Source organism: Camelina sativa, chromosome 5, assembly GCF_030686135.1.
Source record: "Camelina sativa cultivar CO46 ecotype springtype chromosome 5, ASM3068613v1".
Taxonomy (NCBI): domain Eukaryota; kingdom Viridiplantae; phylum Streptophyta; class Magnoliopsida; order Brassicales; family Brassicaceae; genus Camelina; species Camelina sativa.
The window spans coordinates 18,167,257-18,194,941 of record NC_141884.1 but is presented as its reverse complement, the minus strand read 5'-3'; the positions used below and the strand labels follow the sequence as shown (position 1 = coordinate 18,194,941).

The following is a 27,685-nucleotide window of genomic DNA, read 5'->3' as shown; positions in this document are numbered from 1 at the left end:
TGGCTCTTTACATGCCCTTTCTGCCGGAGCAGCCAGCTGTTCTCGGATAAAGACTTGGAGATGCAAGCACCGTCGCCTAGCTCAGAAAGGAACAGCCGCAGATCAACGACAGAAGAACACGACACGTGTACGGTTGTTGGTCCTTGTCTGAGGAGATGTAGTAGCTGGTCGAGTTTGGGGCAGAGGCCTGAATTGGAACGGTCGTTGTGTCTCTGACACGCGAAGTTGATTTGGTTTTCTAGTAGATGTAGTAGCTGAAAAAGAGTAGTAATACTAGTAGTAGTCACAGATACACTGTCGTCAATTTCTATTGAATCTTTTGATATTTCATTGTGTATAAAAATAGTTAAATGTATTCGTCTTCCTTACACCACGGATAAAATAAAAAACCGAGTGAATCAGAGTAATTTCTATGCTAAAACATCACAGCAGGGCTTGGAGCAGTGAAACCCAGAATCGAATAAGCAGAGCTTGGAGCCGAAGATCAGGACTGAGAGTAAAAGGAGTTCAGAGAATAGAGTAGGCACGAACTACCTCAATCACAGGAGCTTGACACATGGGACATTTTCCTCCAGCTTCCACTAGCTTCTTCGCACACTTCTCGCAAGTGTTCATATGTCCACATCTGTTGTTTTCGAACAAAACAATGAAAATGAAAGAGAACGATTAGATATCAACTGGGGAACATGTTTACAACAAACGCTGGTACTGATTCATACATACCTATACAATAAAGAATCGATATTGCTCTCACAGCATACACAGCAGATCCCTTTCCTTACATATTCCCATTTTGACTCGTAGCTCTCAGTCTCCTTAGATGGACCTGTGAATCAATTAAGGTGTTTCCATAAGAAAAAATAGTATTTCAAAGAAAACCTAATTGTAAATCCTCATATGTAAATTCATAAAGTGACTTGAGACTGATAGAAAACCTGATTGGTCAGCAGAGCGGTGCATCGCAGCAGAGACTTCTTGTCTTATGGACCTTTGCAACTCAAGTTGCATTTCCATGCAAGCCTCCAGCATTCTCTGCAAGTTATCCATCCTTTGCTGTATTCTACCCATATCAACCCTCAAATCGTTGATCGAATCCCAATCCTTCAGAGACATTGTTGATTAAAGTTAACAAATAATAGCACCAGCACATAATATGTCAACCAATGAGTTCCTTTAACTTCAAAAAAAAACAGACAATTGCCTTTGTATCCTTCACCCTAAGGATCCACTTTGAGACAATGTCTTACCATTCCAATGCCCTGATGCAAATCATGTGCCGGCCAGTTTGAATTGGATCGATCATGCTCCCACCGTGGCTGAATAGGGATCACTGGGGAGGGTAGAGACAAAGGAGGAGACTCAACAGCATCAAGTTCTTGACCACCACTCTGAGCATCATCCTGCTGTTCTATATCTTCACCTACTATTGTATTGTCAGAATAAGTCTCGTGTTCTTCCCACTCCACAGGATTTCGGCTTCTTCTATCCATGTAGGATTGTATCAACTGGTCAAGATTTTCCCTAAACCCGCTTTGCAGAAGATTTGAGACACGTCTCCTGTAGCCAACAGCGAGCATCAGATATATAAAATGAGGTTGAAAAGTGTGGCCATTATGGCAAAAATTTACTAAAGTATTACCTGCTAGAGAGTTCTCTGAGTTCCATGTTCTCGTTATCATCCGGAGGAAAGAATGTGTCAGCCCTTCCAACTGAAACTGTGTCCTGATCAGAATGTTCTTCCGACCAGTCTTGTATTGTGCTTTGGAGATCAGCATCATCAGGCTGCATCTCTGTGAGTTCTGTGCGGGCGTGGGCTTCTCTGTCCTCGTCCACGGATGATATCTGGGATAACTGATTTGGAAAACTCTCAGGAACATCTGTATCTGCCTCCTCCTCAGCGTCATCTCTCCATGCACTGGTTTCACCATTGATAAGTTGCCAATCGGATTCTTCGTTTCCCATAATCTCCTCCTCGGTTTGTTCCTCTAGAGGGACAGTTAGATTAATGCTTTCAACCAGATTTTCCTGGAAATTTGTTGTCCTGTTTATCAGTCTCATGGTGGCAATTTCTTCGGAACTTTGCAGAGACTGTTCATAAGGTATATCCATAGTTTCTCGAAATTGACAGCCATGTCTGATCTCGTCTCCATGAATTGAAGAGGATGAACACCCAGTAGCATCCTCCCTTTGATGGCTATTGAGGTCCACTTCAGCATCATTTCTTCTTAGAGAAAAATCATCAATTTCTGACCGTTGCCAATCTTCTACACGTGCCGTCCTTTCTTCCAAACTTGTGCTCCGGTTATTACAGCGTCTGGAATTAGTTATCTCATCCACTGAACATTGGTTTTCAGCCTCTCTGCCATTTTGATCTGAGCCACCGCCTGCATCATTGATGCTATCTAGACAATTTAGATCGTTTTGTTCACCTCTATTATCATCATTTTCAGCATTTGATGAGGTCTCCGAGTGACTGCTGCTCGCTTGACCAGAGACAGATCGGTCAAGTCTGGATATAAATTCCTCCCTGGGATAGAAAAATACACAGTAAGTAATTACGTTCTTAATCGCTCTAAAGCAACAGAAGTCTCGATTTCAGTGTCAAGTTGCACTTATAAGATGAAACAAAAAGTATACAGATAAAGACTCATACAAAATGGGACTGGCTTTAACTTCAGGATGGACAAGGCCAACAAAGAACGGAAGAACTCCAAAATTTACTAGATCCACTAATCCATAAAAATCATAAAGGTTTGAAAGCATAAGATCTGCATTTGATATTGACCCACAGATATATAGTAGACCTACTAAAGAGAAAAAGAAAAAGAAAGAAAGGAAAGCTTCCAAAAATACACAAAAATATGAACAAATATATTAATACAGATGAATTAGCTACCTCAGCTCAGATACAGTGTGCCTTTCTCTTAGAAAGCCCAACTCAGTAGCTGCAGATGATGTTGGTTTCTCTTTATCATCGTTGTCACCATTTCGTAAGAATCTCCCCCTTAGCAATGCCTGAAAAAGCAATTAAAGATCATGATTTCAAGCTATGTCTACAAAAACCCAAGAGATACAGTTAGATACATAGATTCAACTCTCAACACCAGACTTCAAACAACCAATGTGCCAGTTAAGCTGACTTGTAATGTGATAAACAAGAAGATAACATAAAAATATAAAGAAGTAACTATGATGCTCAGCATATCCATCAACTCCTATGACTCAAACGTCAAGTTAGAATCATATTAATCATTTTCGTCATTTTATACTTCCTCTTAATCATATTAGACAAACAAAGTGACTACACAGCTTTCAGTCATCGTTTGTCTGAGAAAAAGGTTCAAAGTTGCATCTAGAGCTAGTGCTAACTATAGAGTTTACATTTATTCCAGATACACGAATGTAAAATCTTAGGATAGGCTGGGGCCTGTATGTAATTAAAAGAAATTGGTAATTGAGTTGACTGTATGTGTATCTGACATAGTGATTTTGGACAACATGTACATATTTAATGTCTGAGAGACAGTAACAATAAGGCAGGAAACAATAAAGAAGTTTAATGAACAAACCTGAATGCGGTTGCGGTGAGCAAAGTTTGATACAGCATGATGCTGCGTCAAACCCTGTAGCTCTGTTTGCCTTTCCCTCTCAGCCATTTTTAACATATCCACCCACACTTGCCTACCACATAACTTGCGTATACCTCTTCTAGCATTTTCATTTTGGATGCAGTTCGCATTAACAACCCTTCCATCAAGTACTCTTTCAATCTGGTTAACAACTTCAATAGGTTGTTCGTCCCTAAGATCATCAAGAACAGGTCTCTGCTGGCTATTCATCTGAACCATCTCCCTTATGATCCTCACCCTTTCCTGTTCAGTTTCACCAAGCCATTCTGCTCTTGTGCTGTTGGTAGTGTGGGAATCAGAGGAAGTATGTTGACCTGTCCCAGAGCTCATCCACTCACGGAAAATTTGTCTAACTCTTTCCCTTTCAACCATCCCGAGATCAGAAAAGTGCTCGCTCTGAAAAGGACCAAGATCCTCACTCGAGTTATGAGACTCAACATGACTCGGGGTAGGGGACCATCCACCAAGTTCACTCTCAGCCAGATTTACACTATCTCTAACAATATCATGTGCACTAATATTACTGTCACAAACATTTCCCCTCGAAGCATTAGACGAAGGAGAAGAAGCAGTCCTCCTGTCACCATCTCTCTCACGAGCATGACCCATCACGTGATCATCCTCAAGTTCTCTCCACATCTGTAGAAGTGAGGATGCCCGGACGCTTGGCCTTCCTTCATTTTCCCTCTGTCTAGAACCCCGAACCTCAGAGTCCCGTGGGAAAGATGAATCAATCGCCAAAATGTTTTGCAGGCCAGCAATAGCCATTATAGATCAATCAATCGCTAACAAACCCCTTTTTAACTGTATTAGCAAACAAAAAAAAAGCCTAATTATCTACAAAATAGACACAAAGGGTTGCTTCTCCAGGTTTTTGACCAAGTGCTCATCAGTATTTTCAATACCTCAGATATTTCATCTGATTACGACCCTTAAAGCCGCGTTGCACTGGAACCATATGCATATCGTCCAAGAACATTATCCACCAAAAATTATAAGATTCTCTCTCTCGCTTTGCCTCCTTGAGGTTAAATCTCACTTCCAAGCAAACACCTGGAAATACCAAAACATGAATCAAATTAATGATCTCGATTTCAACAGGTCACCGACTCGATTGCGCAAAAAAAAAAAAAAAATCAAATTATCGATCACATCCCACACATGTAATGCAATAAACGCCCAAATAATGAAAATTAAAATCCCCTAAATCTCACATTCTCATCCTCAAATTGAGACAAACCTCGAAATCGGATCCCAAAGATCCACAAAAAATTCCGATCGAAATAAAAAAAAAAAAACCCAAAAAGAAGAGCCAAAATCAGAACTCCACAGAGAGAGACGGGATGATGAAATTGTGATGAAAGCCAAAAGATTAAAAAAAACAGAGAAATCCCTAAAAATCCGCAATTAATCAAAATCAAAAACCTAACACAATGATAGAGACGGGGGATGAAATAGACGTACCAGTGAAAACAATAAATCTTCGGATTTTAGGAGTGAAGAAACGGTCACCTCCGAGAAAGAGAATTTAACCAGAAGACGAAGAAGACGAGAGAGAAGAGAGAAGAAGAGAAGAGAGAGAGAGATGTGAGAGGAGGAGGAGTACATGTGGACCTCTCTCTCTCTGCTTCTTGTGGGAAGAAAAATCAAAAAATGGATCTTACCGTAACACGAACGTCAATTGGACTACCGGCTAATATCTGCTTGACACGTAGCATACTTCCCTGCTTCCCAAAGTTGGTTTTTTCTTTTTGGATTCACCTTCCTCTCTCTATATTATTATTAATTTTTTTTAAAAAAAGATATTAAAGAAAGAAATAAATATATAAACAAAAAAAAAAACAATTTTGTACCTAAGAAACAAAACATGTAAAATAAGGTTGGGTTATAAAACCATTTTTTGAAACTCTTTGAATACATAATTTTATTCTTATTCATTTCCTTTTATTCAATTAGGATTTTGCATACATATCATTTTTTTTTTGAATATTTAGATTCAAATCTAGATTATAAGATTTTATATGTGTTTTTGAATCAATGAGTTCTAGATTATTGTTTATCGGATTTTGGTAAATTAATCCAAACATTGTAATCTTTTGCATATTAGATTCCAAATTCGTAAAATTTCATCTTTGAACATAAAAAGTTGGAAAAAAAAATGAAACAAACAAAAATATAACGGGTCATGAAATTAGATATTTGATATTCTTTGGAGTAGATCATATCATATTAGGTTCCAAACTGTCTCAAAGTTGAAATGTTTTTCCTAACTATGGTTAAAATAGAACAAAAATAGTCACAAATGATATGTATTTTTTATTATTATTCATTTATTATTTTGTATATGTAACTTGTCTCAAGTTAAATATCATTTTTGAAGCATTATTTTTGGAATTTTGGAGCTTTACCCCCTAAACTATGGTCTTTAGTTTTAATGAAAATTATGGTTTCTACAAAAGAAACAGAAAAATAATCATTGTATATTGTTTCCATTTTTCAACCACTTGTTCACCAGTATTATATTGGATGGTTAATATTTGCCTCCTATACATATTACTTACCTTACTGTTGTCGGTAATATTAAAAACAAATTATAAGAGTTGTGTAGTTGGATATCTTGAATTTTTTTTTTAAAGCAACATCTAAGTTTGTGATGTGAAGTTTGGGGATTTTGTAGGATTAGATTTTCTTGTCTTAGTTAATAATAAATGAATATCATAATTGCAGTAAAAAGTGGGTCTAGTATAACCTTACTTCTAATCATTAAAAATGGTTTGTGTTTGTGTTCCTTTAATGGTATTAAGGGCTTGACTGGTTAAGTTTGCATGTGTTTGTGGTTGTTAGAGTTTAAAACCAATAAGGTATATTGTTCATTACTGTGATATGTTCAGAATTGCTAAATTTTAAATGTTCACTTTCGCAACATTTGTAATTGCCAACGCTTACGGGCGATAGCGGGTGACTAAACTAAAAAAAGAAAATTTTATAAACAACAAACTATATTATCAATTCTGGTGATTAAAACCTCACCAAAAAAAAAAAAAATTTCTGGTGATTAAAAAATATCCAATTTAACCGACTCAACTTTGGTTTAAAAAATATCCAATTTAACCAAAAAAAATTCTGGTGATTAAAAAATATCCAATTTAACCAAAAAAAATTCTGGTGATTAAAAAATATACAATCCAACCACTGAAATTCTTTTACAAAATTAAATATTGTTATGTTTTTTCTTTTTCAACCATTGAGCTACAATAGGCCGGCCCATTAGCCTAATCCTTACATTCGTAGAAAGCAAGACTCGATCCCGGGTGTGATGGTGTCTTGTGCATTAAGGACTTACCTTTAGCCACTGCACTAAGATCACTTCACACATATTGTTATGTTTTTATATTGTCACAAATCTATCACAAAGTTTGCAATTAATGATATACTAGGTGCTTCCCCATGCAACGCGTGGGTTGTGGTGTAGTTGGTACTTTCTTGGTTTTTTTGGTCTTTTTCGTTTTTTTTTTGTATTATTTCGTTTTAATTAGGCATATACGGGCTTTGTCGTCACTTTTATTTATACACTATATGTTTATACTATTTCGTTCAAATGTGTATAATTGTGGCGTTTATTTTTTATGAATTATGAAGATGTTGTTTCTTGCTTTTGAGGATCCAATCTTATCATTGACTGATATTGTTTCCAATACATTTATTGTATTATAGATTTTCTAATTAACTGCTTATGTAAACCCTTCATACGTTGATATTGCAATAATAAGTTATTTTTTAAAAATATCTTCCGTGTAAGTGATTATGTTTGTATCCCCATGTTTTGGTCTAATATCAATAAGATCGTTTATGTTTTTCTTTACTTGGCTTTGAAACCAATATTGAGTTAAGAAAATAATGGGTCAAATAATGGTGTTAATAAGTAATATAAATTCTTATGTATATATATTGTATATATGTGACTATAAATTTAGCTAACTAAAAAATTATGTAATATTTAAATACAATCTTGAACATATATATATATATATATATATTTTATTTGTGGGAGGAATGTATGAAATTATTGGATAGAAGTTATTTTTGAGTTAAATGACCTTTAATGTCTTTAAAGTGAGTTAAATATTAATAAATTTTTATATGTGTCTTGACTTTTTTAAAAAGGAATACCAAGTGTTTCTTTCCAAATTTGAAGTGATATAGTATTTTAGTTTTCTTATATGATTTTATGAACTTCAATGTAAAATTTTTTCAAAGTAATAAGTACACTCACTGATTGAATTATAAAATTTGGAGAAATGTTTATTTCGTTTAATCATCCGCTCTTTTAAATAAATAAGTATGTTGTTATTCCTACAAATAGGACAACATATATTATAGTTTAACCATGGAGTTAAGCAATGGAAATGGAACTTGTGATTGCAAGACAAAATGCTTATATGTTACACATTGATCGTTTAAAAATGAATAGGAACATCTAATTCTCAAATAAAGTTGATTGTTTTGTTAAAACCAACATATGTGAATTTAAATTTAACTATGCAAATTTAAAAAATAAATATGAATAGATTAGAAAGGCAAGAAATATAAAAGAAATATTTTTTTATATAAATAAAATAAAAATTGAAAACAATGTTAAATATATATAATACTTTCTACATTAAAATATAGAATCAAACTCTTACAAGTTACAACACATATGATATATAACAACATTTGATATTGGTAGGAGAGGAGGAGAGAATGTTTACTATAAGATGGTAATCCAAATTAGATAATGGAGATGAATCTTTAAAAAGTAGAACAATGTAATATCTATATATATATAATACTTTCTAAATTAAAATATAGAATCAAACTCTTACAACACATATGAGATATAACAACATTTGATATTGGTGGGAGAGGAAGAGAGAATGATTACTTATAAGATAATAATCCAAATTAGATAAAGGAGATAAATCTTTTAGAATAAGAACAATGTAAAATATATATCATGTAGTCTCTATATTAAAATTTAGCATTAACAATTTACAATGATATTTCATTTTTTTTTACAACCCATACAACAAAAATCAGAAATCAAAAATAACAAAAAAAACGAAAAATGATTTAGTAAAATAAGATAGTAAAATAATGAGAGAATGAGAGAATGTGAAAATGAGATAGTAAAATAATGTCAATATGAGAGAATGATAGATTGAGAGAATGCTTATTTATATGATAAGAAATGATGGAAGTTACATCTAGAACTATGGAGTTACAATAGTAATTTATTGTGTTTGAATAAAATTGAATGGTAGAATATGATTAATGCATAATTTATTTTATTTTCAGTTATAATTTTATTTTAATGTGTGAGTTAAATTTATTGTGTTTATTAGATCTTAAATATTGTTTAAAGCAATTAGAAAGCAAATAAAAAAAATTAGAAAACATTAAATGAAAATCAACCAATAAGGAGAGACCAAAACTTTACTTTTATATATATATGATATATTGCTTTAAACTTTGAAATGAGAAATATATTATAAACAATAATTTTACATGAGAAATATATTAATTTAGCCAACCAAAATATGAATATAAGTTCAGCCAACCAAAATAAATAAAAAATATTAAAATTTAACCAAAAATAATTTCTCTTGAAAGATAATAAGTTAGTAGGAGGAATGAATTAATGTACAATTATTGGTAGAAGTTACATTTGAGTTAAATGGAGTTACATGTCTTTAATTATAAATAAATATTTTAATTTTTTATAACCTAAAATAAAAGGAATACCAAGTGGCTGAATCAAAATTCACATGATTTGGTTGTTTGTTGATATAAACTCAACACTGAATATAGTGGCTGAATATAACAATAAACATATATCCAACCTAAAATGCTCTGTTCTCTCTCCTTCGAGACTTGTCCTTTATGGCGTCTCTTGGGTCTAGTAACTGCTCTTATTTTCTCTGGTGAAGCAATTGTCCAGCGACATATTCCCAACGGAGTAATCTGCAGGCTTCCCCATGATAAGATTGAGAATCACCTTCAGCGAATTGATTCCATTTGCTTCCCTTTTACCAATCGAAAACTTTTTTCCCCCAAACTTTCAGATATCAAAATCTGTCAAAATATTTCAGAAATTTGGGGAACTATTTCTATTTCGACTTGGAAGAAGAAGAAGCAAATATGGATAATTTTTTCTCTCGTCCATTGTCCCTCTCAACAGAGGTGTTATCTTCCGTTCGGTGGTGATTCGTTTAGTCGTCTAACCACTGGCGGTGTTCTTCCGGTTGCATCGGCCGGCGTTGTCTTTCCCATGGATTCATATTCCATTGGTTGTTGTTTCATACTTCTGCAATTTTATGGGCAAATCCTAACGGCTTTGCTTTGGAAGAAACCACCGTGGAAACCACCATGGAGAATAGTACGAGATGTTGGTTTTGGAATCGTATTTGCCTCCATTATCAGTGCATACAAGGTTAGTAATTTACCATATATACGGTGTTCCAAAATAGAACCAGTGCAACAATTATATGGATGTTGGGGAGACACACTGATATTGGAGACTAGGAGGAAGGGATATTTATATGAAAAGCAGGTCAGAAAATGTTTATCACTATATCCACAATCATGGATATTATCTACACTCAAGAAAGATGTCATTTCTTGGTGCAAGAGATGGCAATATGTATATGGTTTACGATGTAACAGATGGATCGCAACTAATGATTTTCGAAGAAATTATTGGAGTTTCATCAAAAAGATGATAGCCAAAAGAAGATCAAAGACGAAGACGAAGAAGGAAAATAACAGATTTATTACTCTGTTAGCGTATAAGTCTTACCTAGTAAAGGAAGCAGCGTGTAATTTCACTTTTTCGATTATTTCGTTTTACCTAACTATTGATTGTATGTGTATGTTCATGAATAACTATGTATTTTCTGATTCAAGATAATAAAGTCAGATGTTAAAAAATAAACTCAACACTTACACATAATATTTCAAAATAAATAATATTACTTTTTAAGTGACAAACTAAATTAGTTTTCTTATAAAATTATATGAATTCTTCAATCTTAATAATTTTTAAAATCCCAAGGATAACTTATATTTTTTTGGTTTTCACTCATCAATTTAATTTATAGTGCTAGATTTCATACTAATGGTTTCATCTTTAGAGAATTTAGTGAAATGATATTTTTAAAATTATATTTTATTTTTATATTTAAGGTCCAGTTGAATATGTTTTGTTTTTTGAATCATTTTTTATTTTGATTAAACACAAAAAACCAATTGTTTAATTATGTTCTTTTTGTTTTCAAAAACCTCAAATCATTAAAAAATATATATATTATATTGATCTCTGTAGATTTATCAATTAGATCACAAAACAAAATAGTCTTTATAAATTGATAAATGGATAATTATATTGATCTTTAAATATTATATTGATTTTTATAAATTATTAAAAATGATACATGAATATGTGAGATAACCAGAGACATAATAGATAATTACATATGGATCATTTCAACTTTATGATCTTATTGTGTGGTGAATATTGTAAGGAAGTATGAAAATAATGATTTATAAGATGTTAATATAAAATAGAAAATGGAGATAAACATTTTAAAAGATTAAAATAAATATATAAGATATACATATCATACAAACTCTGAAACTAAGCTTTTACAATGATATTTGATTTGATTTTTTATAACCCATACAACAATAATAACAAAACAAAACAAAACAAAACAAAAAAGAGATTTGAGAGTAGTGGAAGAAGATGAGAGAATGAAAGAGTGATAGACTAAGAGAATAAGATAATGAGTATCTATAGGAAGAGAAATGATGAAAAAATACATTTAGAAAAATGAGAGTTACAATTCTAATTTATTGTTTTGTTTTAATACAATTGATTAATACAACTTAGTGGAGAAATAAAGTTAATGCATAATTTATAGGGAGAAGCTATAAAGATTTCAGTTTTATATTATTTGAGTTAAATGTGAAATTAATTGTTTTTAAATTTGTGTATTAATATAATTTTTTTCTTCGTTAAAATTGCATTGCCAAGTGAACCAATAAGGAAAGACTGGAACTTTACTTTTATATATATGATTGCCTATATATATAAATATATAATGGAATATTTATTAATTAGGTTGAGGAAAAAAAAAGAGAAAACATCACGAGAGAAAAAAAACTCAAACTTTTGACTTCGATTAAACAAATGAATGCATGTAAATAATCAATAAAGACCGAGGATTTTAGAGATTGACACCAAAAGCTATATCTTGAGTATAGTCTAAGATAAATGTTTAGTTTTCAGAAATCCGAACTTCTCATACCTTATAAAAGTTGGTAACTTTCTACTGAACGTTTGGGAGATATCGAAACGTGGATGAAACTAATGACATGCATCTGCAAGTTCAACAAAAACGCCAATTATTCTTTTCTTAAAAAAAACGAAAGAAAGCAATGCATGCATCTCGCTCTGAAAAAATCGAAAGTTCTATATATATTCAAATGAGTTTATATAAATTATCTAATAAAAGAAAAGAAAAAGAACAAAGTGAGAATATGGGATATGGTGGCGTGACCATATAGAATGAAAGATTCAGAACAATGATTACAATGGAAAAGGAAAGACCACTAACCATACATAAACTAATAGCATATCATTTTTTATAACAAATTTATTTTTTATGAAAAGAAAGTTAACTTAAAACTAATAAAGCTTGGTTCCAATTCCCCGGAAAGTTTACGAAAAATCTATTAATTAGTTTGAATGACTTTTTGATCTGCCGCCGAAATTTGTTAGTGGCTTCAATCATAGTCTGATAGTCTAATTAAGGGGATTAATTACTTATATTTCCATGAACCACATTGGTTCAATAGAGAGACTCAATCATATTATTCTTTATATAAAGGTTGTTGCTTCATAGCCCGACCATTTGCTAATATGGCCAATGTTAATAGAACCTTAGATATCATTAGGCACATTGGCTAAATCATGGGCCCATGCCTTAGAAATTTGTTTAAAGAGCTTCTTTTCATTCAAAATAAGACTCCAAAATACCTTTTTCAAAAGCATTTTATTGAAATCTATTAGTAGATACTATATAGCATTTATAGAGGTATTGGAATGAAATAATATTGTGTATGTTAACTCTATTAAGAATTTTCTTAAGAGAAAATAGATCTTGACTGAATTCATAACACTTCATTTTCATAAAATTTAATTCTCCAAGTAATATGGGAAAAGGTCCCGTAAGATTAGTATCTAAACTATGGAATGAAACTTGCTATAAAGCTAAAACATATCGTTGAGTTTATCACCTTATCGCCGTCCATGTTCATAATTTTTTGTTTCAACGTTAGATGATAGATTCATAATCATGAAGCTTTTTATTTTATATGAAAGCCTTTTTAAAGTCATTTTTAAGATGAGTGTTAATCATCGCAGCACCACTCAACCACATATATTGGAGGGCCCTTAATGGAGGTAAATGAATTACCTAAATTCATTAACTTACAAATATACATGCATTTAATGTTAAAAGTTAAAAATTAATAATTAGTTCCAACTAATTTGGAGGAAGGATAATTCGCTTATTTAAATACAACTAGGATATATCCCGTGCTTAAAGCACGGATCAACATTTTTAAAAAAATTTATAATATAATAATAAAAATTATTGTTTATTTTTTTTAAAAAATTATTTTGTTTGAGATAATATTTATTTTTAATTGTTATATAAATCTATTAGTCTATTTGAATACTAATTATTTTAGAATATTATAGTATTTTATTTTTGACGTATTATTACAGTTTTATATTGTTTATTTGTTTTATTTGCATCATATTTTTTGAAATATAAAATAGTAATTTTAATATTATAATTGTGAGTAAATAAAAATTATTAATTTATTATCTATATAAATTTAGTTTTACCAACCCGTCAATGTGAAAATTAAAACACGTATTTTCATACATTGAGTAATATATCTTCGTTTTAAAAATTTCACATCACAACATATGCAGAAAAATATGCATTTTATTAATTATAAGTATTATATGAAAGTTCTAAACAATTTGTAAATAAAATAAAAAAAGGATGATATGAGAATCATAATTTGAAATCTTAACAAAATCTTCGAATTTAGTTATTAAAAATAATTGTATTGTATACTTGGATATAAAATCATAGTTTTTAAAATTCTAATTGGTTTATATATTTTTTTTTTTAAAATAGTAATTTCGTCTATAATTTATTAGAGAGAGAAAATATTTTTTTAGATTTTTTTTAGATTTTTTAAATATTTGATATGTGAGTGTTTTTTATTTTTAATTTAATTATATTTATTTAAATTAATTAATTAAGCTTAATTAATTTTTTCTAATGGCAATTGAATGTAATTTTTAACACATTTTAAGGTTAGTTTTATATTTGTACTTCTCAATTAATATAGTATAGGATTAATTAGGTGAGAGTGAAAGTTTCTTAGACAAATTAAAAAATAAATGGTAACGATGTGACTTAAGTATATATCGTGGGAACAAATTTATATTCCTTTTTTCTCTTACCAAAACGTGATTTTTTTCCTTAGAAGATGTTTATATTTTTAACATGTTTTTTTTTTTTATGTGGACGTCTAATTTAATAAAATAATAACTATCGGACGTTTAACAAATTTACCTATACCACTCAGTGATCTTATAATTCATCATGTCAATTCTTTTATTAAGTCTTAATTTCGAATTAGGATTAATGAATAAACAGAAATTATCACAACTAGAATTCTCCTAAGATCAACCCTATCATACGTTTTGTAAATTATCAATAAAATATATATATATATATATATATACGTGAAGAACTACTGTTTAAATGCACGTAAATGTGAGAGATATCAAAAACTTGATATTTTGATAAGGTTAAAAAGATTAAGGTGCACAATAGAATCACTAAAGAAACAAAAAAAACAAATAAACAAGAAAGTATATATGTTTACTTCATCAAAACAAAGATGCATGTGTTAGGTTTAAGGCTTTAAGGAGACATCGAGCTGTCTTTGTTTGGTGTGGTCTTTTTGAGTCTTATCACATCAAAGAGCAAACATAAGCGTCAAGTGAATAAGAACATTAACTAAGGGATTATTCATATAACTCTGATTTGTCTTTTATTGGAACATGCACTTTTCTTTTTTTCTTTTTTTTCCCCATGTGTTTGAACACTCTATCTTACTTTTGTAGGGCAAAATAATGAATCTCATCAATATCTTCTGTTGATTTGATATTATTTTGTTGCTCTACTCCAATAATATAGTCTTAAGTCATATCAATATCACTTGGAAGTAAAGGATGTTCATTCTATTTTAATTACTTAAGGGTTTCTTTTTCGTGTTTTCATTTTTGTTTTTCTAAATCCATAACCTAAATAGAACCAAATCTCGTATAGATTGGTTTAGTTTTAGTTAAATTTTTGTCAAACAAATTGTATTTGGCTTTACTTGAAGATTGGTCGGATGGGAAGCTCGAAAGATCTAAAAAGCTTGCAAGCAAATGGTTAACTCTAAAATCACCATGAAGAACTCCACATTTAAGAATTGACAAATTTACTAAGCAAGAATAATCGATTTCATCTATATGATTCAAAGCCTAAGAACATATATGCTATATGTAGCATCATTCAACACTGAACGTTCACGCAATCAACAACAATGACCAAGCAACATGTTTGATTGTATGTCGCTGTGACTTGTAAGAGCATCGAGATGACAATAACGGTGATAACATTATATTGAAGATTCTTCTCCCAGATGTTAGCAACGATCACGAGAACAAGAGGTACATGCCGTGTGAGATAAGGTAATGGTAACTAAGCTTCACATACTTATACTTGAATAGTGAGTGAATGGAAGAGGAAGCTACTAACTATAAAGAAGCTTTCTTAATCTGCTCATGTGAGAATCGTAGACAATCTTATGTTTTGGACCGAACTAGTAGACTGGTCCGACATCAAAAAGTTCTAATTGTATTGACCGGACTAGGGTGATGATTGACCGGTTCAGTTGAACCAAATTGTATAACACATTGTACACTATGTATGCAACTGAACCGGACTAGTTGACTGGTCCGACATCAAAAAGTTCTCTGTTTGCAAATACTCTTTATATGAGCCTTCTAGGATAAATGTAATTCAGAAATGTGTATAACACATTTTCCCATGGCCATTTACTAGTAGAGAGGATGTAAATAAAGAGCAGAAGCAGAAGATGACACATAGAACCAGAGTTAGATAACAACATAGGATTTGTTCCATCAACACACATAATTCTCAACCATATATAATCCAGGATCACAATAGGTTTTCAAACCATGTTTACAAGAAACATAAACCGAGAATCTGTAGAATTCATTGCATAAATTCCTTACTGTAAAAACAAGGGAGGTGACAACGATTCACTTAACAAGCACGTTTTGAGCTTGAATCTCCTGCTGCTGCTGGTAGTTAAGTGGCCTCCTGAAAAGCATTATATGCGGCTCAGGCCTATGAATCGCGTAATGCACCCATCCACGGCTTTGCTGCACTCCTATCGCACGCCACTCGTTCTACAAACATCCCAACATTTTTTAATACCACAAATTCAACACTGATAACATCGCAAAGATTACACAAAACAATGTCTACAATATCATCATCACTAAACCTTGACAACATCTCAAAAACAAAACAAACAAGCCTGTAATCTCCATTTGATTCATCTTTCAAAGAAGAACAATATAAACACAAAAACCTCCAAAGAGACGATACCATTAAACCAAAAAATATTCGAGTCCAGAACAATCCAGAATCAGAGCAAAGGTTTCAGATCCTAATCCGTAACTATCTAATCACTATTAGATATCCCATACTTAGTATCGTAAGGTTCAGCACAATTTTTGATAGGCTTCGATGATCTGATCCGAGGAATAGAATCAGAGAAATCACACAGAGCAATGCGAGTAAAGACTTACTTCGGAGAGAAGACGATTCTTAGGAAGAAGCTTAGCGGTTTCAGGAGGAAGAACGACGTGCCTGTAGGTACCGATTCGATCACGCTTTCAGTGAATTGAGAGAGTGAAAAAAATTGGAGGAAGAACTGAAGAAGCAAAAAATTGAAGAGCGTTACCTGTACTCGAAACTGTCATCGAAGTATTTCTCAGAGTATTGGATCTGACCCATCTCTTCTCACCCTCTCTCTGATTCGATGTGAAACCCTAATCAGGAAATGGAGAAAGGTAAAGAGGAAATGAAGAATCTGCAAATCTGATCGTTTGAAATGTGAGGAAGATAGTGAAAAGGGAATAAAGTGGTTGGGTAAGAGATGTAATTATGAGAAAATAGAGGGGTGTGTTTTATCAACCTTTTTTGCTTTTTTAGAGTTTGAAATTCTTCCGGAGACGATGATGATTGACCGGTTCAGTTGAACCAAATTGGATTGGAAATTCTGTGATTCGGTCTGGTTCTAATTTAAATTTTATAAGAATTTGTTTGGCTATTTTTATCACAAACCGGCCGGTTTTGGTTTAGTTCGATCAAAATTGTAGCGTATAATGTCCCAGTTATGGCCGAGTCGGATATGTCATCGTCGGCGATGGTTAGCTGTGGCAGCTATGAGTCAGTGTTTCAACGGGTAAGCCAGGCAGCAGAGAAAGCAGATCGTGTGTCCGATCAAACTGGTGGTAGTGATGAGCAAGATGAAACCAGTTTATTTGAGTCAATACAGGGTTTATCTTTATAGGCTCAGAGTCGAGCGACTAATAAGAAGAACATCAAAGTGTAGTTCACACAAAACTAAAGTTTCACATAGCCTAACAACATGTAGTCAACCATGACCTTTGGCCAAAATAAAAGTTTTAGTTAGCCTAAAGAACTTGTTGAACACAACTAACATGACCAATTTGTATTCCATTTGTTTTTGATTTAATCATATAGAATAAAGATTGCTCAACTAACCAGAAGCAATCAAAAGAATTGAAAAGGTGAAAGAAGCGCAGAAGCAGGAGAAATAAGCAGCTTAACAGTGCATAAGTTCAAACGTGGATCCAAACAAAGAGTGTAGCAAAGAACCAGGCTTACATAAACATCATAAAAAGAGTCACATAATTCTCCACTGAAGAGAATTCATAAACACGATAAAATAAAAGCTACCATAGGAATGTATCAGACACGAGTGGTTTGTAAAAAACCTTGTTTACGAGAGACATAAACTGATGATATTAGGGAGAATTTTTGGCAACATAACTCTCTACTTAGCAATCACATTCTGAGCTTGATGCTCCGGCTGGTAGTTAAGAGGCCTCCTGAAGAGCATGATGTGTGGCTCAGGACGATGAATCGCGTAATGAACCCATCCACGGCTTTGCTGCACTCCCATAGCTCTCCATTCACTCTACAAAACCAGATGTAACACAAGACAAGAGTTAGCTCCAAAATAAGGAATTGAGAAATGACTAATACACACAAAAAGAATGAATAAACTATCTTCATTAAACGATACACACCAAAAGAAAGACTTAATGATCTCAACTAAGCAAATTTGTACGCAAAAGGATGATACAGACTAGTAAGAAACTATACACGAGAGCCTAAAACTTAACCCAAAAAGAGTTATGTGTGAACCCAAATCTCTAATTATACACCAAATCCTAAGCAGAAACAATCTCTTCAAGTTCCCAAACTCTTTACTTATTCTTAAACATGTAAACTTGAGGTATACAAAACTTCGATGCTCCAAGTATGAGATCACACAATCACAAGTACCAATACAATAGAGGAAAACCCTAATTTTGAACTTACTTCCGAGAGGATACGATTCTTAGGTAAAAGCTTAGCCACTTCCGGAGGAAGCACGACGTGCCTGTACAGAACAACGCGATTAGATTAGACTGACACAAAGTTAAAAAAAAAAAAAAAAAAAAAACTCCATTAGATAGGCGAATCAGGAATTGAGAAATCACCTGTATTCATAAGTATCATCGAAGTATTTGTCTGAGTACTGGATCTGACCCATCTTCTCTTAATTCACCCACAAAATCGTCTGTCAAACTTGTAAATTAAAATAATAAAAAAAAAAAAAAAAAAAAAAAAGACGAGTTGAGCAATCCGTCAGTAATCTAAACCATAAACAACGAAGAGAAACCAGAAAAATAAATCTGAAACGCAGACCTTGAGAGGAAGAGGAAGCAGTGCGATCGGAGAAAATAAAAAATGAATCTTTGGAGAAGGAGAGAAGAGGGAAAGCGAAAAGGGCGAATTGAAAAGGGGATTGTGGGTAGAGATGTAATTATAAAGGAAATCCAAGGGGCATCTTTCTAACGGTTGTTCTGCCTCTTTTTTTGAGTTTCAAATTCTTTTGAGGCGCTCCTTCCCGCTCGCTGTAGCCCTAAATTTTTATCTACGGTTCTATGTTAACCGGACCGGTTAAACGAATCAATGATTGACTGACTGATTGGGCCTTTGGTCCCAAATGTAGAGCCCAACGAATTTGTTTTTTTTTTTTTTACTAACATTAATTCAGCTTTGCGAAAGAAAATAAAACATTAATCATTTTTTCTTTTCCTTTTCGATGGCAGAAAATCATTTTTTTTTTTCATTTTGAGCAAAAATAGTTACAAAAAAATTAGCTACACATAAAATTTTAATCAAAATACTAAACCCCAAAAACCAAAAAGAATGCCCAATGTTCTTACCCCTCCTACCAAAACCAAATTCTCTTACCCTTTTTGTGTGCATCTTGAGACACATTAGGGGGAAAAACCTGTACACTAAAGGCTACTACTACCCGAAAACTAGATTAAAGATAAAAATACCCATTCGTTTCACCGACTTCCAAAACCAAAAACAACAAAGACAACCTTCAGGCTTTACTCCTTCATATTATTGTCCTCGGGTTTACTCACGGCTGTTGTTGTTGGTTCAGGGACACTCTTTCTCAACATAGATGTTCCATGAAAATACATCACCGAGTAGTCTTTTCTGCATTCCTTCACCTAATAAAACCCACAAACAGTACATGTATCAGAGATGGGAATCATTCAGAGTTTTACGTTTACTGACAAGGGTTATTTCTAGATGGATACCTCCTCTTCAGTCATCTTGGTGAAACCAAATTTGTCAGTCCATATGGATTTGGCTTCATCTGCTGCTGGTAGCACGATATGTTTCACGTTTAGGAACCCGAGTAGTCTCTCTATGCAAGCAAACAGGCATTGGAAGTAACCCTACAGCAAAAAAAAAGAGAGAAAGAACATAAAAATTCTCAAACTCTCAAAAGAAAAGAGCAATCACAAGCATCTTATCTTCGTACATATCCGATTATAAAGCGTTGGATGGTTGGTAAAATCTAACAAAAGAATTCCTTCTGCAGTTAATATGTTACACATTGTTCTGCTCTCCATTTTAAGCATAAACAGACACAAATACATGTAGGGTTTAGGATTGACAACGAGAACGGGCTAATCTACAGGGGTACGCAATTCTAGTAAATATAATAACGATTCATGCAAGGTTGAAGGTTCCTGATCAAAACTATTTACCTGCCCTTGACAATCTTTGCTGGTAGCAACTAGAGGGAGTTCCGCAAATTCTGACCCAAAAACTCTAAAGACTCCCACTGAAACAATCACTTCACTGCAAAAGCAAACAAAAAAGACAACATAAAAAAAGATGAAACAAGCATCACAGAAAATAAATTAGAGTGGAAAGAAGAAGAAACATACTCCACAGCCAGCATGGTGCAGTACATGCCACTAAAATCTTGGCCCTTTGTTTGCCTTCTGTTCCACACACAAATTTGTTCATCAGCTAGGTTTCATGAGCACAAAGAATAATCCACTCGAGAAGATAAAAACTTTGCTTACCCGTACACCATGGCTGGTATGAGATCTCCTCTGGTTCCAGATTCACTGATAGGATCAAACCGCTCCTAAAGCATACCATGGTTACAAGGGACAAACAAAGTCAAACCTTCATAAAGAATACAAGGGACAAACAGCAGAAAGGACACAAGAGTTTGACATGTGATCTTCACTTACATGAAGGATGGAAACTGCCTTTGCAAGCAATACTTTTGTATCATCCGAAGAGGCCAACTTCCCACTAAGGACACTCCATCTTATGTCTAGAGTGGTGTTGTCATCTGAACATCCTTCTTCATTAAGTTTTTCCTTTTTCTTTATAAAATTCAGAATGTTGTTACTAAGCTTCTCTTCTCCGCGAACTATCAGATTGCCCAATGTAGTGTTGATATTTTCGCACCCGAGGGAACAGAACCATTTTTCTTCAGGTAGTTCCTGTTAAGACATAAACAAGAATGTGAGAGATAGACGCTGAGTTTTCACCTGAGAGAAAGAAGGAGCTAAAGAGGTAAAGCACCTTGAGATCAGCAATGTTATGTTCTTTCAAACAGCCAACATGGAATTCCTTTTCACACTGAGAAGAAAACAAATACCGAAAATGGTGAATGCCAGTTGCAGATTTAAGAGACATGGGTCCCTATACAGAAATGACCAACAAGATACCTGATCACAGATAATCACAGTGCGAGAATTAAAGCCCAACCTGCAAAAACTATGACCTCTGCAACAGCACAGAAAAGTAAGTAAAGGTCAAGCTCAGAAGGAAACGGTTTCAATTAGGAGAGAAGCAGCCAATGTATTAATTTAGTTAGATATACATATATGAATTAGAAACATGAAGGAAAAGAAATAGGATAATATAGGACCCGATAATATATTAGCCAAATAAGACCTCATTGAACTACAACTTGCAATTTTTTGTAAGGTTGTTACAGGAAATTATGTAAGACATTAAACGAGACACTAAAAAGGAAACCACCAAGATACTTGAAATAAGAGAAAAACATGATATTCACCTGCACAACACGCATACACTTGGGAGCTCGCTCTCAAAGGAGCTGACTATTCGAATGCATCTTTTGGTTATCTCAGCAATTGCATCAACTCCCTGAACTCTCCCAGCTGCAATGGCATTGCGATTGCTATCCACGAACTTCTCTCTTTCAACCATATTCACACAATATTTGCAGGACCACCTCTCACTCGGAAGGCTTGGGAGAGAAGCACATACTAGATAAACCAAAACAGACAGATTAGAAGTTGACGCTCCAAAAACTTTTTTAAAGGAGCAATAGTAGAATTCTATCAAAGAAACATAGAGAAAATGGCAGATATTAACCTGTATGAAATGATCTTGGACAGGTATCACAACATAAGAGCTCGCCTCCATCTCTACAGATACTGCAAAGGTCATCATTTTCACGGATGGAAAACCTCTGGTCCATGGATAGTGCTACTGACAGTTCATGAAGAGAGACCCCATTGGTTGTATAAATGTGCTGAAATCTGATCATCAACAGAAGATGAACTAGTTGAAACAACAATTTCTCTGTGACTCACACAATTAATGATCTTAAGGATCCACAACTTGTACGCTAATTATACAAGTTTTGTATGTTTACTTTTTCGTAAGCATGGGGTAAAGGCTCTTTGTCTATACAACAATACATGGCAAAGCAAATAAGAATGGTTCTGTTATCGGATTAAACCCTACGGGTTTCCAAGGAGAATGTAAGTAGCTTCAGTATAATCCTTGATCTCTTGTATTACAGCAAATTATTATACTAAGTTACTCAAGTTTAATTGTATCAGAATTGGAGATTAAAAAGAAGTAGTAGAACAGGTATAGACCCATTACTATTACAGCATAAATATGAAAATAGTTGAAAGGAACTTACGGCTTCCGACGACTTGCACAGCCAGCATGGGCCTCAAACAATGAAGGACTGACCTGTGCCCATAAACATAATAAAGGCTGCTTCAGAGCCCTATATACTTTAATGCCAGGAAAGCTAGTTTGATGTTAGAGAGAACTTACCACTTTGTTGCAACAAGAACAATGTATCCCAAATCCTTTCTTATAGCCAACAAGCAATTTCTGCACAATGATCAAAATGGTTAAAGAAGAATAAGTTACAAAACGGGATGGAAAAAAAGCCGACTTCCATGTAGATCTAACCTTTCCAGCAACGAAATAACCCACTTCGGTACCATCTGGCAGTATATCATCCTCAAAAACAAGTTTGTGCAGCCGCACATCCCTTTCAAAATGACAAAAGATAGACTGAGAACTAATATAAGTATGACAGACGGAAAGGAAGGCGACAATCTAGCACTAGACCATAGATGCATTGGAAAAGTGTTGTCACACTTATAACAACACTACTCACTTTCTGGTTAGTCTCCCTTGGCTGTTGCTTTTGATTGAACTGGATTTTGACTCGCTCAGAATAGTTCCTGGAACCACACCTGGCTCGGGTGACCTGTGGAACTCCAAGATAAATTTAGCTTAGCCAATAACCCCAATGTACAACTAAAGAGTATATGGCACAGTTCCAATATTACATTCTATTTAATCATTTTCCAGAATGATAATGGCAAATTGTGAGCTAATTATAATACAAAAGGCAGCAAAAACACAAAATGCAACAGAATAAAATTAGGAAGCACAACCATCAAAGAGTTGGCACCATCCACATAACAATAATACTCACTTTTCTGGTTAGTTTTTCTCACCTGTTACTTTGGCGAGGAATGGATTTTGACCCACTAAGGATAGTTTTTGGAGTCACACTTGGCCTAGACGAACTGTTTAAAATTGGGAACAGATTTAGAATCAACCAATTAGATATAGGTTAACATATTGGTGTATTAGATATATCCAAAAATAAAGTTATGCATGTTAGTACTTATAGAATTCTACATAAACAACCATATAATAGAGGATATACAGCTCGTAATCCACATTACTTATTTAGAAAATCATTATTCCTGAATTTTACGTTTTACTTTCCACCCAGTCTGAAAAACTAACTGAAAAGGATAATTGTATGCCCATCTTACTTTCACATGATTCAACTGCAAAGAAAAGGTTGTTGCGATAAATAAAGACAGATAAGCCATACCCGTTAAGAGCATCATTTGCTTTAGAAGGACTGTTATAGATTTCTAACTCCTTAGCCTCCAAACACGATTTGCACAAAACTAATGAGTTTGTATCACAGGGCTCAACCATTGGACCTGCAATCATTTGAATGTAACCAGTCTATTCTTTATAAAGAGAAAAAAAAACAAGTGAAAGCAGTCTGTATAATGTTTGCACAAACCAATGAACCAATCAGTAACCTTGGCAATTCAAACACAGGCTAGATTTCCTTAAAGTTGGTCCAACTACCGCACGAAGTTTTTCTTCTAGTGTAGCCAAGGGATTTTGCTTGCATGCATTCATGACATCACGAATTGTGAATCCAGACTCCAGTAAGATATATTCAGGTGGGCGCTTGTTTGTGCTAGAAGCATGCACCTCAAACATGCCAGGGCTCACAACCTGTGAAGTGAAATTTAGAAAGTTAAATCAACCTGCTTGCATTTGATAGGGCCAACTACGAGACCTTTAAGAACAGTAAATATCACTAACTTGAATTCCTTTGCAGGCACTACAAAAGCACAAAATGCCTGATCCTTTTATTACTCCTTTAAGCCCTCTAGCCCCTGCCTCTCCCAACTACGATACGAAGGTAACATACACATCGGCTATATAAAATCTGTTTTTACATGAATAGAAAGAAAAAAAAAAGCCATCATATACCTTTGCTTCTCGAAGATAGTACACAGTTAGTTCCTCAAGTATTCCACAATCAAAAATTTCTTTCAGCTTAGTTGGAAAATTCCTTAAGAATATCCTGGGCCTTCCACGCTTTTTGTGAGTTGTAACTGAAGGACTTTGAACATCAACTATTTCGACATCATTGGCATTCACATCTACCTCGCCCAAGTCTGCTGGCTTAGTAGAATTCCCCAAATCAGGATTTTCTGAATCACCTTCTTGTTTAACCAATGACCTCGTAACCCTCCTCAAAGGCTTATCTACTGCATCACTCACTCCCTTCTTAACAAGAAGTTGGGATGATCCACTTGGAAGCCCGAGGCATATCTCCACATTATTTTGCTCACAACGCTCCTCCTCCTTCTCATATGCCACTACGGTAGAAACATCAACACAATCATCTCCGCTATCTATAACAACCTTTTCTGGATTAACACGATCGTTATCAGCACTATTAGCTTCTGGCTTAATACCCTCAACCTTCAACATAGACCGGGTCAACCTTTTGCACGGTTTACCATAGACCAAACCTCCTCTTTCCAACTTAACCTGGCAAGATCTAGAAGCCATTTTTTCCAACATACTAAAATCCGCAGGACATGCCACAACTAATTCTCTATCAATCACACCCAAGCTTTCCTTCTCAGCCTCTATAACTTTCAGTGAACCCTTCTCAGTCTCCACATTATCTTCTCTCCCCTTATTTTTACTCATAGATTCAACCAAAGCAGAGTCATTACACAACACCTTAGACTCATCAACATCAACAACGTCACTCTTACCTTCATCTTCTTCTAAAGCAACAACACCAACAGTATCAGACATTACTACAACCTCTTCATCTTCCTCATCTTTACTAAGACGAATCTTCTTAATCCCACTCTTCAAACTTGTAGATTCGACATTCGAGTTTCGGCTTCCACGAGTCCGACCTAGTGACTCGCCTCCACAGATCTCAGACTGAGATTTCAATACAAACTGCAATTCCCTTTTACACCCTGTACGAACCACGGATTCGCCAGTGGCTGTACCTTTCGCCATTGATTTCTTAAAGCAAGAGATCACAATAAAAAAAAAAAAAAAAAAAAAACTTGGGAAATTTTATCAATGTCGAATCTCTTCAAGAAAACCTAGAAACCGCATCGATGTAGCGATGGATTCATAGATGGCGAAAGAAGGAAAGAAAAAAAAAAAACAGCGATTACAAGGTTTAAAATTCTAAGGTTTCGCTTATCCTTAAACGAAGAAGAGGAAGAGATTAGGGTTATCACAAGAAGAGAGAAGTTGAGAAAAAAGCTGTTTTGTTTTTTTGATTTTCTGGCAAAATAGAAAGAAAATAAGAGAAGAGATAGAACAAAGACTTTAAAAATGTTATATTTCTTTCTTTTTTTCGAATTTTAATCTGATGATTTATATATAAGTGGGATAATAATAATACAGTATCATAGTTTTTAGTTATTCCCGGGATTGCATTAGTAGTTTCGCTGTTTTTATGATTCGATCCCATAGAAGTATATTGTTGTAGATTGCACCCTTTTTTTTTTCTTGCCATCGAATTGAGTTGGATGTCTGTCTCTTCTCTTGTTTTTTTGATGGGGAGAACATAAGAAGAAAGGGATTTTGAATGTCTTGTCAAAAATTTGGGATGTCTTTTTAACTTTGGATGCATAGCTCTTTTGTAGAGAAGAAAAGAAAATAAAAACATATAATTTAAAATACGGTGGCAAATTGTTTTTCTTTTCTTTCTTTTTTGACAAATTTTTTATAAATGGTTGGGTTCGGATTTTCACAGTCTAGCTTTTGAGATAGATCTGAAGTGTCTTCTCTCTTGTGTTGACGGGGGAGGAAAGAAGAAAAGGATTGAGATGTTTTTTTTTTTGCGTTTTGTCTTTAACTTTGGATGCGTAGCTTATGTAGAAAAGAGAAACTGAACATATAAATTTAAATACTTTGTCAAATTGTTTTTTTTTTCTTTCTTTTGGACAAAAATTGTAAATTAATTTTTGATAGTTGGGTTCTGATTTTCACTGTCTAGCTTTTGAGATAGATTAATGGAGGCTGGAGCCAATGTAATGTAGTTCTTTTAGTAATTGTACTGTTCTCTTCTCTCCGATCTCTTTGATGAGTTTACTTTGTGGATAGCTAGGTTTCGTAATTCTAGGGTAGAGAGTTTTTCAACGATTTCATCACATATTGCTTTCGGTATTTGAAAACAATTATCTTGTATAAACATGGAGAGTCATTGCGATTAGCCGATGACTTAACCTATTTTCCTACTAGTGATTATGCCAACCTGGCAACCTCATGTTCTTTCCCCCACTCTTTTGATAATATAGTCGAATATATAGTTCAACATTTTGTGGCCAAATTGCTCTAATAATCCCAAACGCTTGCCTCTTCCTTCTCCAACTTTGTCGATACTCAAAATCTTTTGCTCTTTTAGTTTCTGGTATTCGTATATGTTGATGCTTTAAACTCTTTGTGCTAGTGACTGTTGCTGATATTTGTTTGTGTTTGTTTGTAGAAGAAAAAAAGAGAAGCACAAAATAGCCAAAAAACGACACACGGTTTACAAATTCTCAAAACCAAACACCAGTTAATGTATGTTTTGGTGAGCTTACTGACCATCTCATAAGGCCTTATAGAACGTTATATCCGAGTACAAGAAACCAAAAAATAAGAAATCCCTATACAACCGAATTAAGAAGAAAATAAATTTTCTCTTACTCTCAAGAAACTCTCTAGATCTAGCCCGCTTGCTACTCACAACTTGCTCCTTTTATACACCTCAACGATGCTCCTCTGTCGGGTCACTCCAAACCTAGGTGAATCGAACCTCGTCAATGACGATAAGGAGCTTGGGTTGACCAGAGATGATCGTTGACAAACTTAGAATCTTTTGTGGGCCTGTTTCCCGAATGCGCGACCCAACAACCTCAATTATGGTCCATCATGGAATTGGATCGACCACTTCACAGTACAAAAATATTATCAAAGATTTGTTGTATGTCTTTTCATATCCTCTATATAATAAAACGGAAGTACACAACTTTTTTTTTTGTAGACTATATAATTTTTATAAGTTGGCTACAAAATAGGTTATAGATTAAATATAGGTTGATTACAAAAAAAAGTTATAGATTAATTGGTCAATATGTGAGATACATAAAACACTTAAGAATATCCCCAAAGAATCCTTTTAAAGAGAATATTCCAAAATAAAATCTTTAGTAATCAATATATTATTACAAAATATATAATGTTAGGCATAAAAATCTACTGTTAGGCGTAAAAAAGAATTAAATTTTGGGAATTTATCACACT

The 27,685-nt window shown here is 33.7% G+C and overlaps 4 protein-coding genes across 12 annotated transcripts; all 4 read right to left on the bottom strand.

Annotated features, from left to right (window-relative positions):
- Positions 1-304: 304 nt before the first annotated feature.
- LOC104703607 (uncharacterized) lies at positions 305-5,262 on the bottom strand. 5 transcript variants are annotated; one of them, XM_087450197.1, is made up of 9 exons: positions 5,094-5,246; positions 4,535-4,682; positions 3,570-4,433; positions 2,897-3,015; positions 1,640-2,527; positions 1,248-1,557; positions 936-1,101; positions 724-826; positions 305-625 (listed from the first exon to the last, which is right to left on the bottom strand). In XM_087450197.1, exons 3-9 carry the CDS (start codon positions 4,395-4,397, stop codon positions 508-510), a joined length of 2,532 nt encoding a protein of 843 aa, XP_087306323.1. In that variant the 5' UTR covers positions 4,398-4,433; positions 4,535-4,682; positions 5,094-5,246; the 3' UTR covers positions 305-507. The 5 variants fall into 5 exon arrangements, with proteins under 5 accessions (XP_087306323.1, XP_087306326.1, XP_087306325.1 ...); XM_087450200.1 differs by lacking the exon at positions 5,094-5,246 and adding an exon at positions 4,844-5,073; XM_087450199.1 differs by lacking the exon at positions 5,094-5,246 and adding an exon at positions 4,870-5,056.
- Positions 5,263-15,909: 10,647 nt separating this feature from the next.
- On the bottom strand, positions 15,910-17,026 carry LOC147943924 (cyclin-dependent kinases regulatory subunit 1-like). Its single transcript, XM_087450209.1, has 3 exons — positions 16,806-17,026; positions 16,651-16,711; positions 15,910-16,245 (listed from the first exon to the last, which is right to left on the bottom strand). The coding sequence occupies exons 1-3, from the start codon at positions 16,856-16,858 to the stop codon at positions 16,096-16,098; spliced, it is 264 nt and encodes an 87-aa protein (XP_087306335.1). The 5' UTR covers positions 16,859-17,026; the 3' UTR covers positions 15,910-16,095.
- A 651-nt stretch (positions 17,027-17,677) lies between these two features.
- LOC147943923 (cyclin-dependent kinases regulatory subunit 2-like) lies at positions 17,678-19,057 on the bottom strand. 2 transcript variants are annotated; one of them, XM_087450207.1, is made up of 4 exons: positions 18,845-19,057; positions 18,637-18,724; positions 18,476-18,536; positions 17,678-18,068 (listed from the first exon to the last, which is right to left on the bottom strand). In XM_087450207.1, exons 2-4 carry the CDS (start codon positions 18,687-18,689, stop codon positions 17,925-17,927), a joined length of 258 nt encoding a protein of 85 aa, XP_087306333.1. In that variant the 5' UTR covers positions 18,690-18,724; positions 18,845-19,057; the 3' UTR covers positions 17,678-17,924. The 2 variants fall into 2 exon arrangements, with proteins under 2 accessions (XP_087306333.1, XP_087306334.1); XM_087450208.1 differs by having other exon boundaries at positions 18,637-18,716; positions 18,845-19,004.
- Positions 19,058-19,376: 319 nt separating this feature from the next.
- On the bottom strand, positions 19,377-26,008 carry LOC104786928 (increased DNA methylation 1). Of its 4 annotated transcripts, none has more exons than XM_087450204.1 (19): positions 24,344-26,008; positions 24,173-24,259; positions 23,881-24,082; positions 23,661-23,775; positions 23,272-23,343; positions 22,926-23,018; positions 22,715-22,796; positions 22,574-22,633; positions 22,434-22,486; positions 21,875-22,041; positions 21,552-21,765; positions 21,199-21,256; positions 21,053-21,109; positions 20,713-20,970; positions 20,539-20,603; positions 20,398-20,454; positions 20,215-20,308; positions 19,759-19,899; positions 19,377-19,668 (listed from the first exon to the last, which is right to left on the bottom strand). In XM_087450204.1, exons 1-19 carry the CDS (start codon positions 25,400-25,402, stop codon positions 19,543-19,545), a joined length of 3,060 nt encoding a protein of 1,019 aa, XP_087306330.1. In that variant the 5' UTR covers positions 25,403-26,008; the 3' UTR covers positions 19,377-19,542. The 4 variants fall into 4 exon arrangements, with proteins under 4 accessions (XP_087306330.1, XP_087306332.1, XP_087306329.1 ...); XM_087450206.1 differs by having other exon boundaries at positions 23,862-24,082; positions 24,344-25,694; XM_087450203.1 differs by having other exon boundaries at positions 22,574-22,796; positions 24,344-25,748.
- Between the last annotated feature and the right edge of the window lie 1,677 nt (positions 26,009-27,685).

Bases quoted from the DNA above. Each gene is read 5' to 3' on its own strand.
- LOC104703607 (XM_087450198.1), bottom strand. From the start codon at position 4,397: ATGGCTATTGCTGGCCTGCAAAACATTTTGGCGATTGATTCATCTTTC. The intron at 1,558-1,639 runs GTAATACTTTAG...TGTTGGCTACAG, and splicing joins CTCAGAGAACTCTCTAGCAG to GAGACGTGTCTCAAATCTTC. The intron at 626-723 runs GTATGTATGAAT...CGAAAACAACAG, and splicing joins ATCGATTCTTTATTGTATAG to ATGTGGACATATGAACACTT.
- LOC147943924 (XM_087450209.1), bottom strand. From the start codon at position 16,858: ATGGGTCAGATCCAATACTCTGAGAAATACTTCGATGACAGTTTCGAG. The intron at 16,712-16,805 runs GTAACGCTCTTC...CGGTACCTACAG, and splicing joins GATGACAGTTTCGAGTACAG to GCACGTCGTTCTTCCTCCTG. The intron at 16,246-16,650 runs GTAAGTCTTTAC...GGATGTTTGTAG, and splicing joins AGAATCGTCTTCTCTCCGAA to AACGAGTGGCGTGCGATAGG.
- LOC147943923 (XM_087450207.1), bottom strand. From the start codon at position 18,689: ATGGGTCAGATCCAGTACTCAGACAAATACTTCGATGATACTTATGAA. The intron at 18,537-18,636 runs GTGATTTCTCAA...TGTTCTGTACAG, and splicing joins GATGATACTTATGAATACAG to GCACGTCGTGCTTCCTCCGG. The intron at 18,069-18,475 runs GTAAGTTCAAAA...CTGGTTTTGTAG, and splicing joins AGAATCGTATCCTCTCGGAA to AGTGAATGGAGAGCTATGGG.
- LOC104786928 (XM_087450203.1), bottom strand. From the start codon at position 25,402: ATGGCGAAAGGTACAGCCACTGGCGAATCCGTGGTTCGTACAGGGTGT. The intron at 22,797-22,925 runs GTGAGTAGTGTT...TCATTTTGAAAG, and splicing joins CAAGGGAGACTAACCAGAAA to GGATGTGCGGCTGCACAAAC. The intron at 19,900-20,214 runs GTAAATAGTTTT...TTTTTGCTGTAG, and splicing joins GCAAAGATTGTCAAGGGCAG to GGTTACTTCCAATGCCTGTT.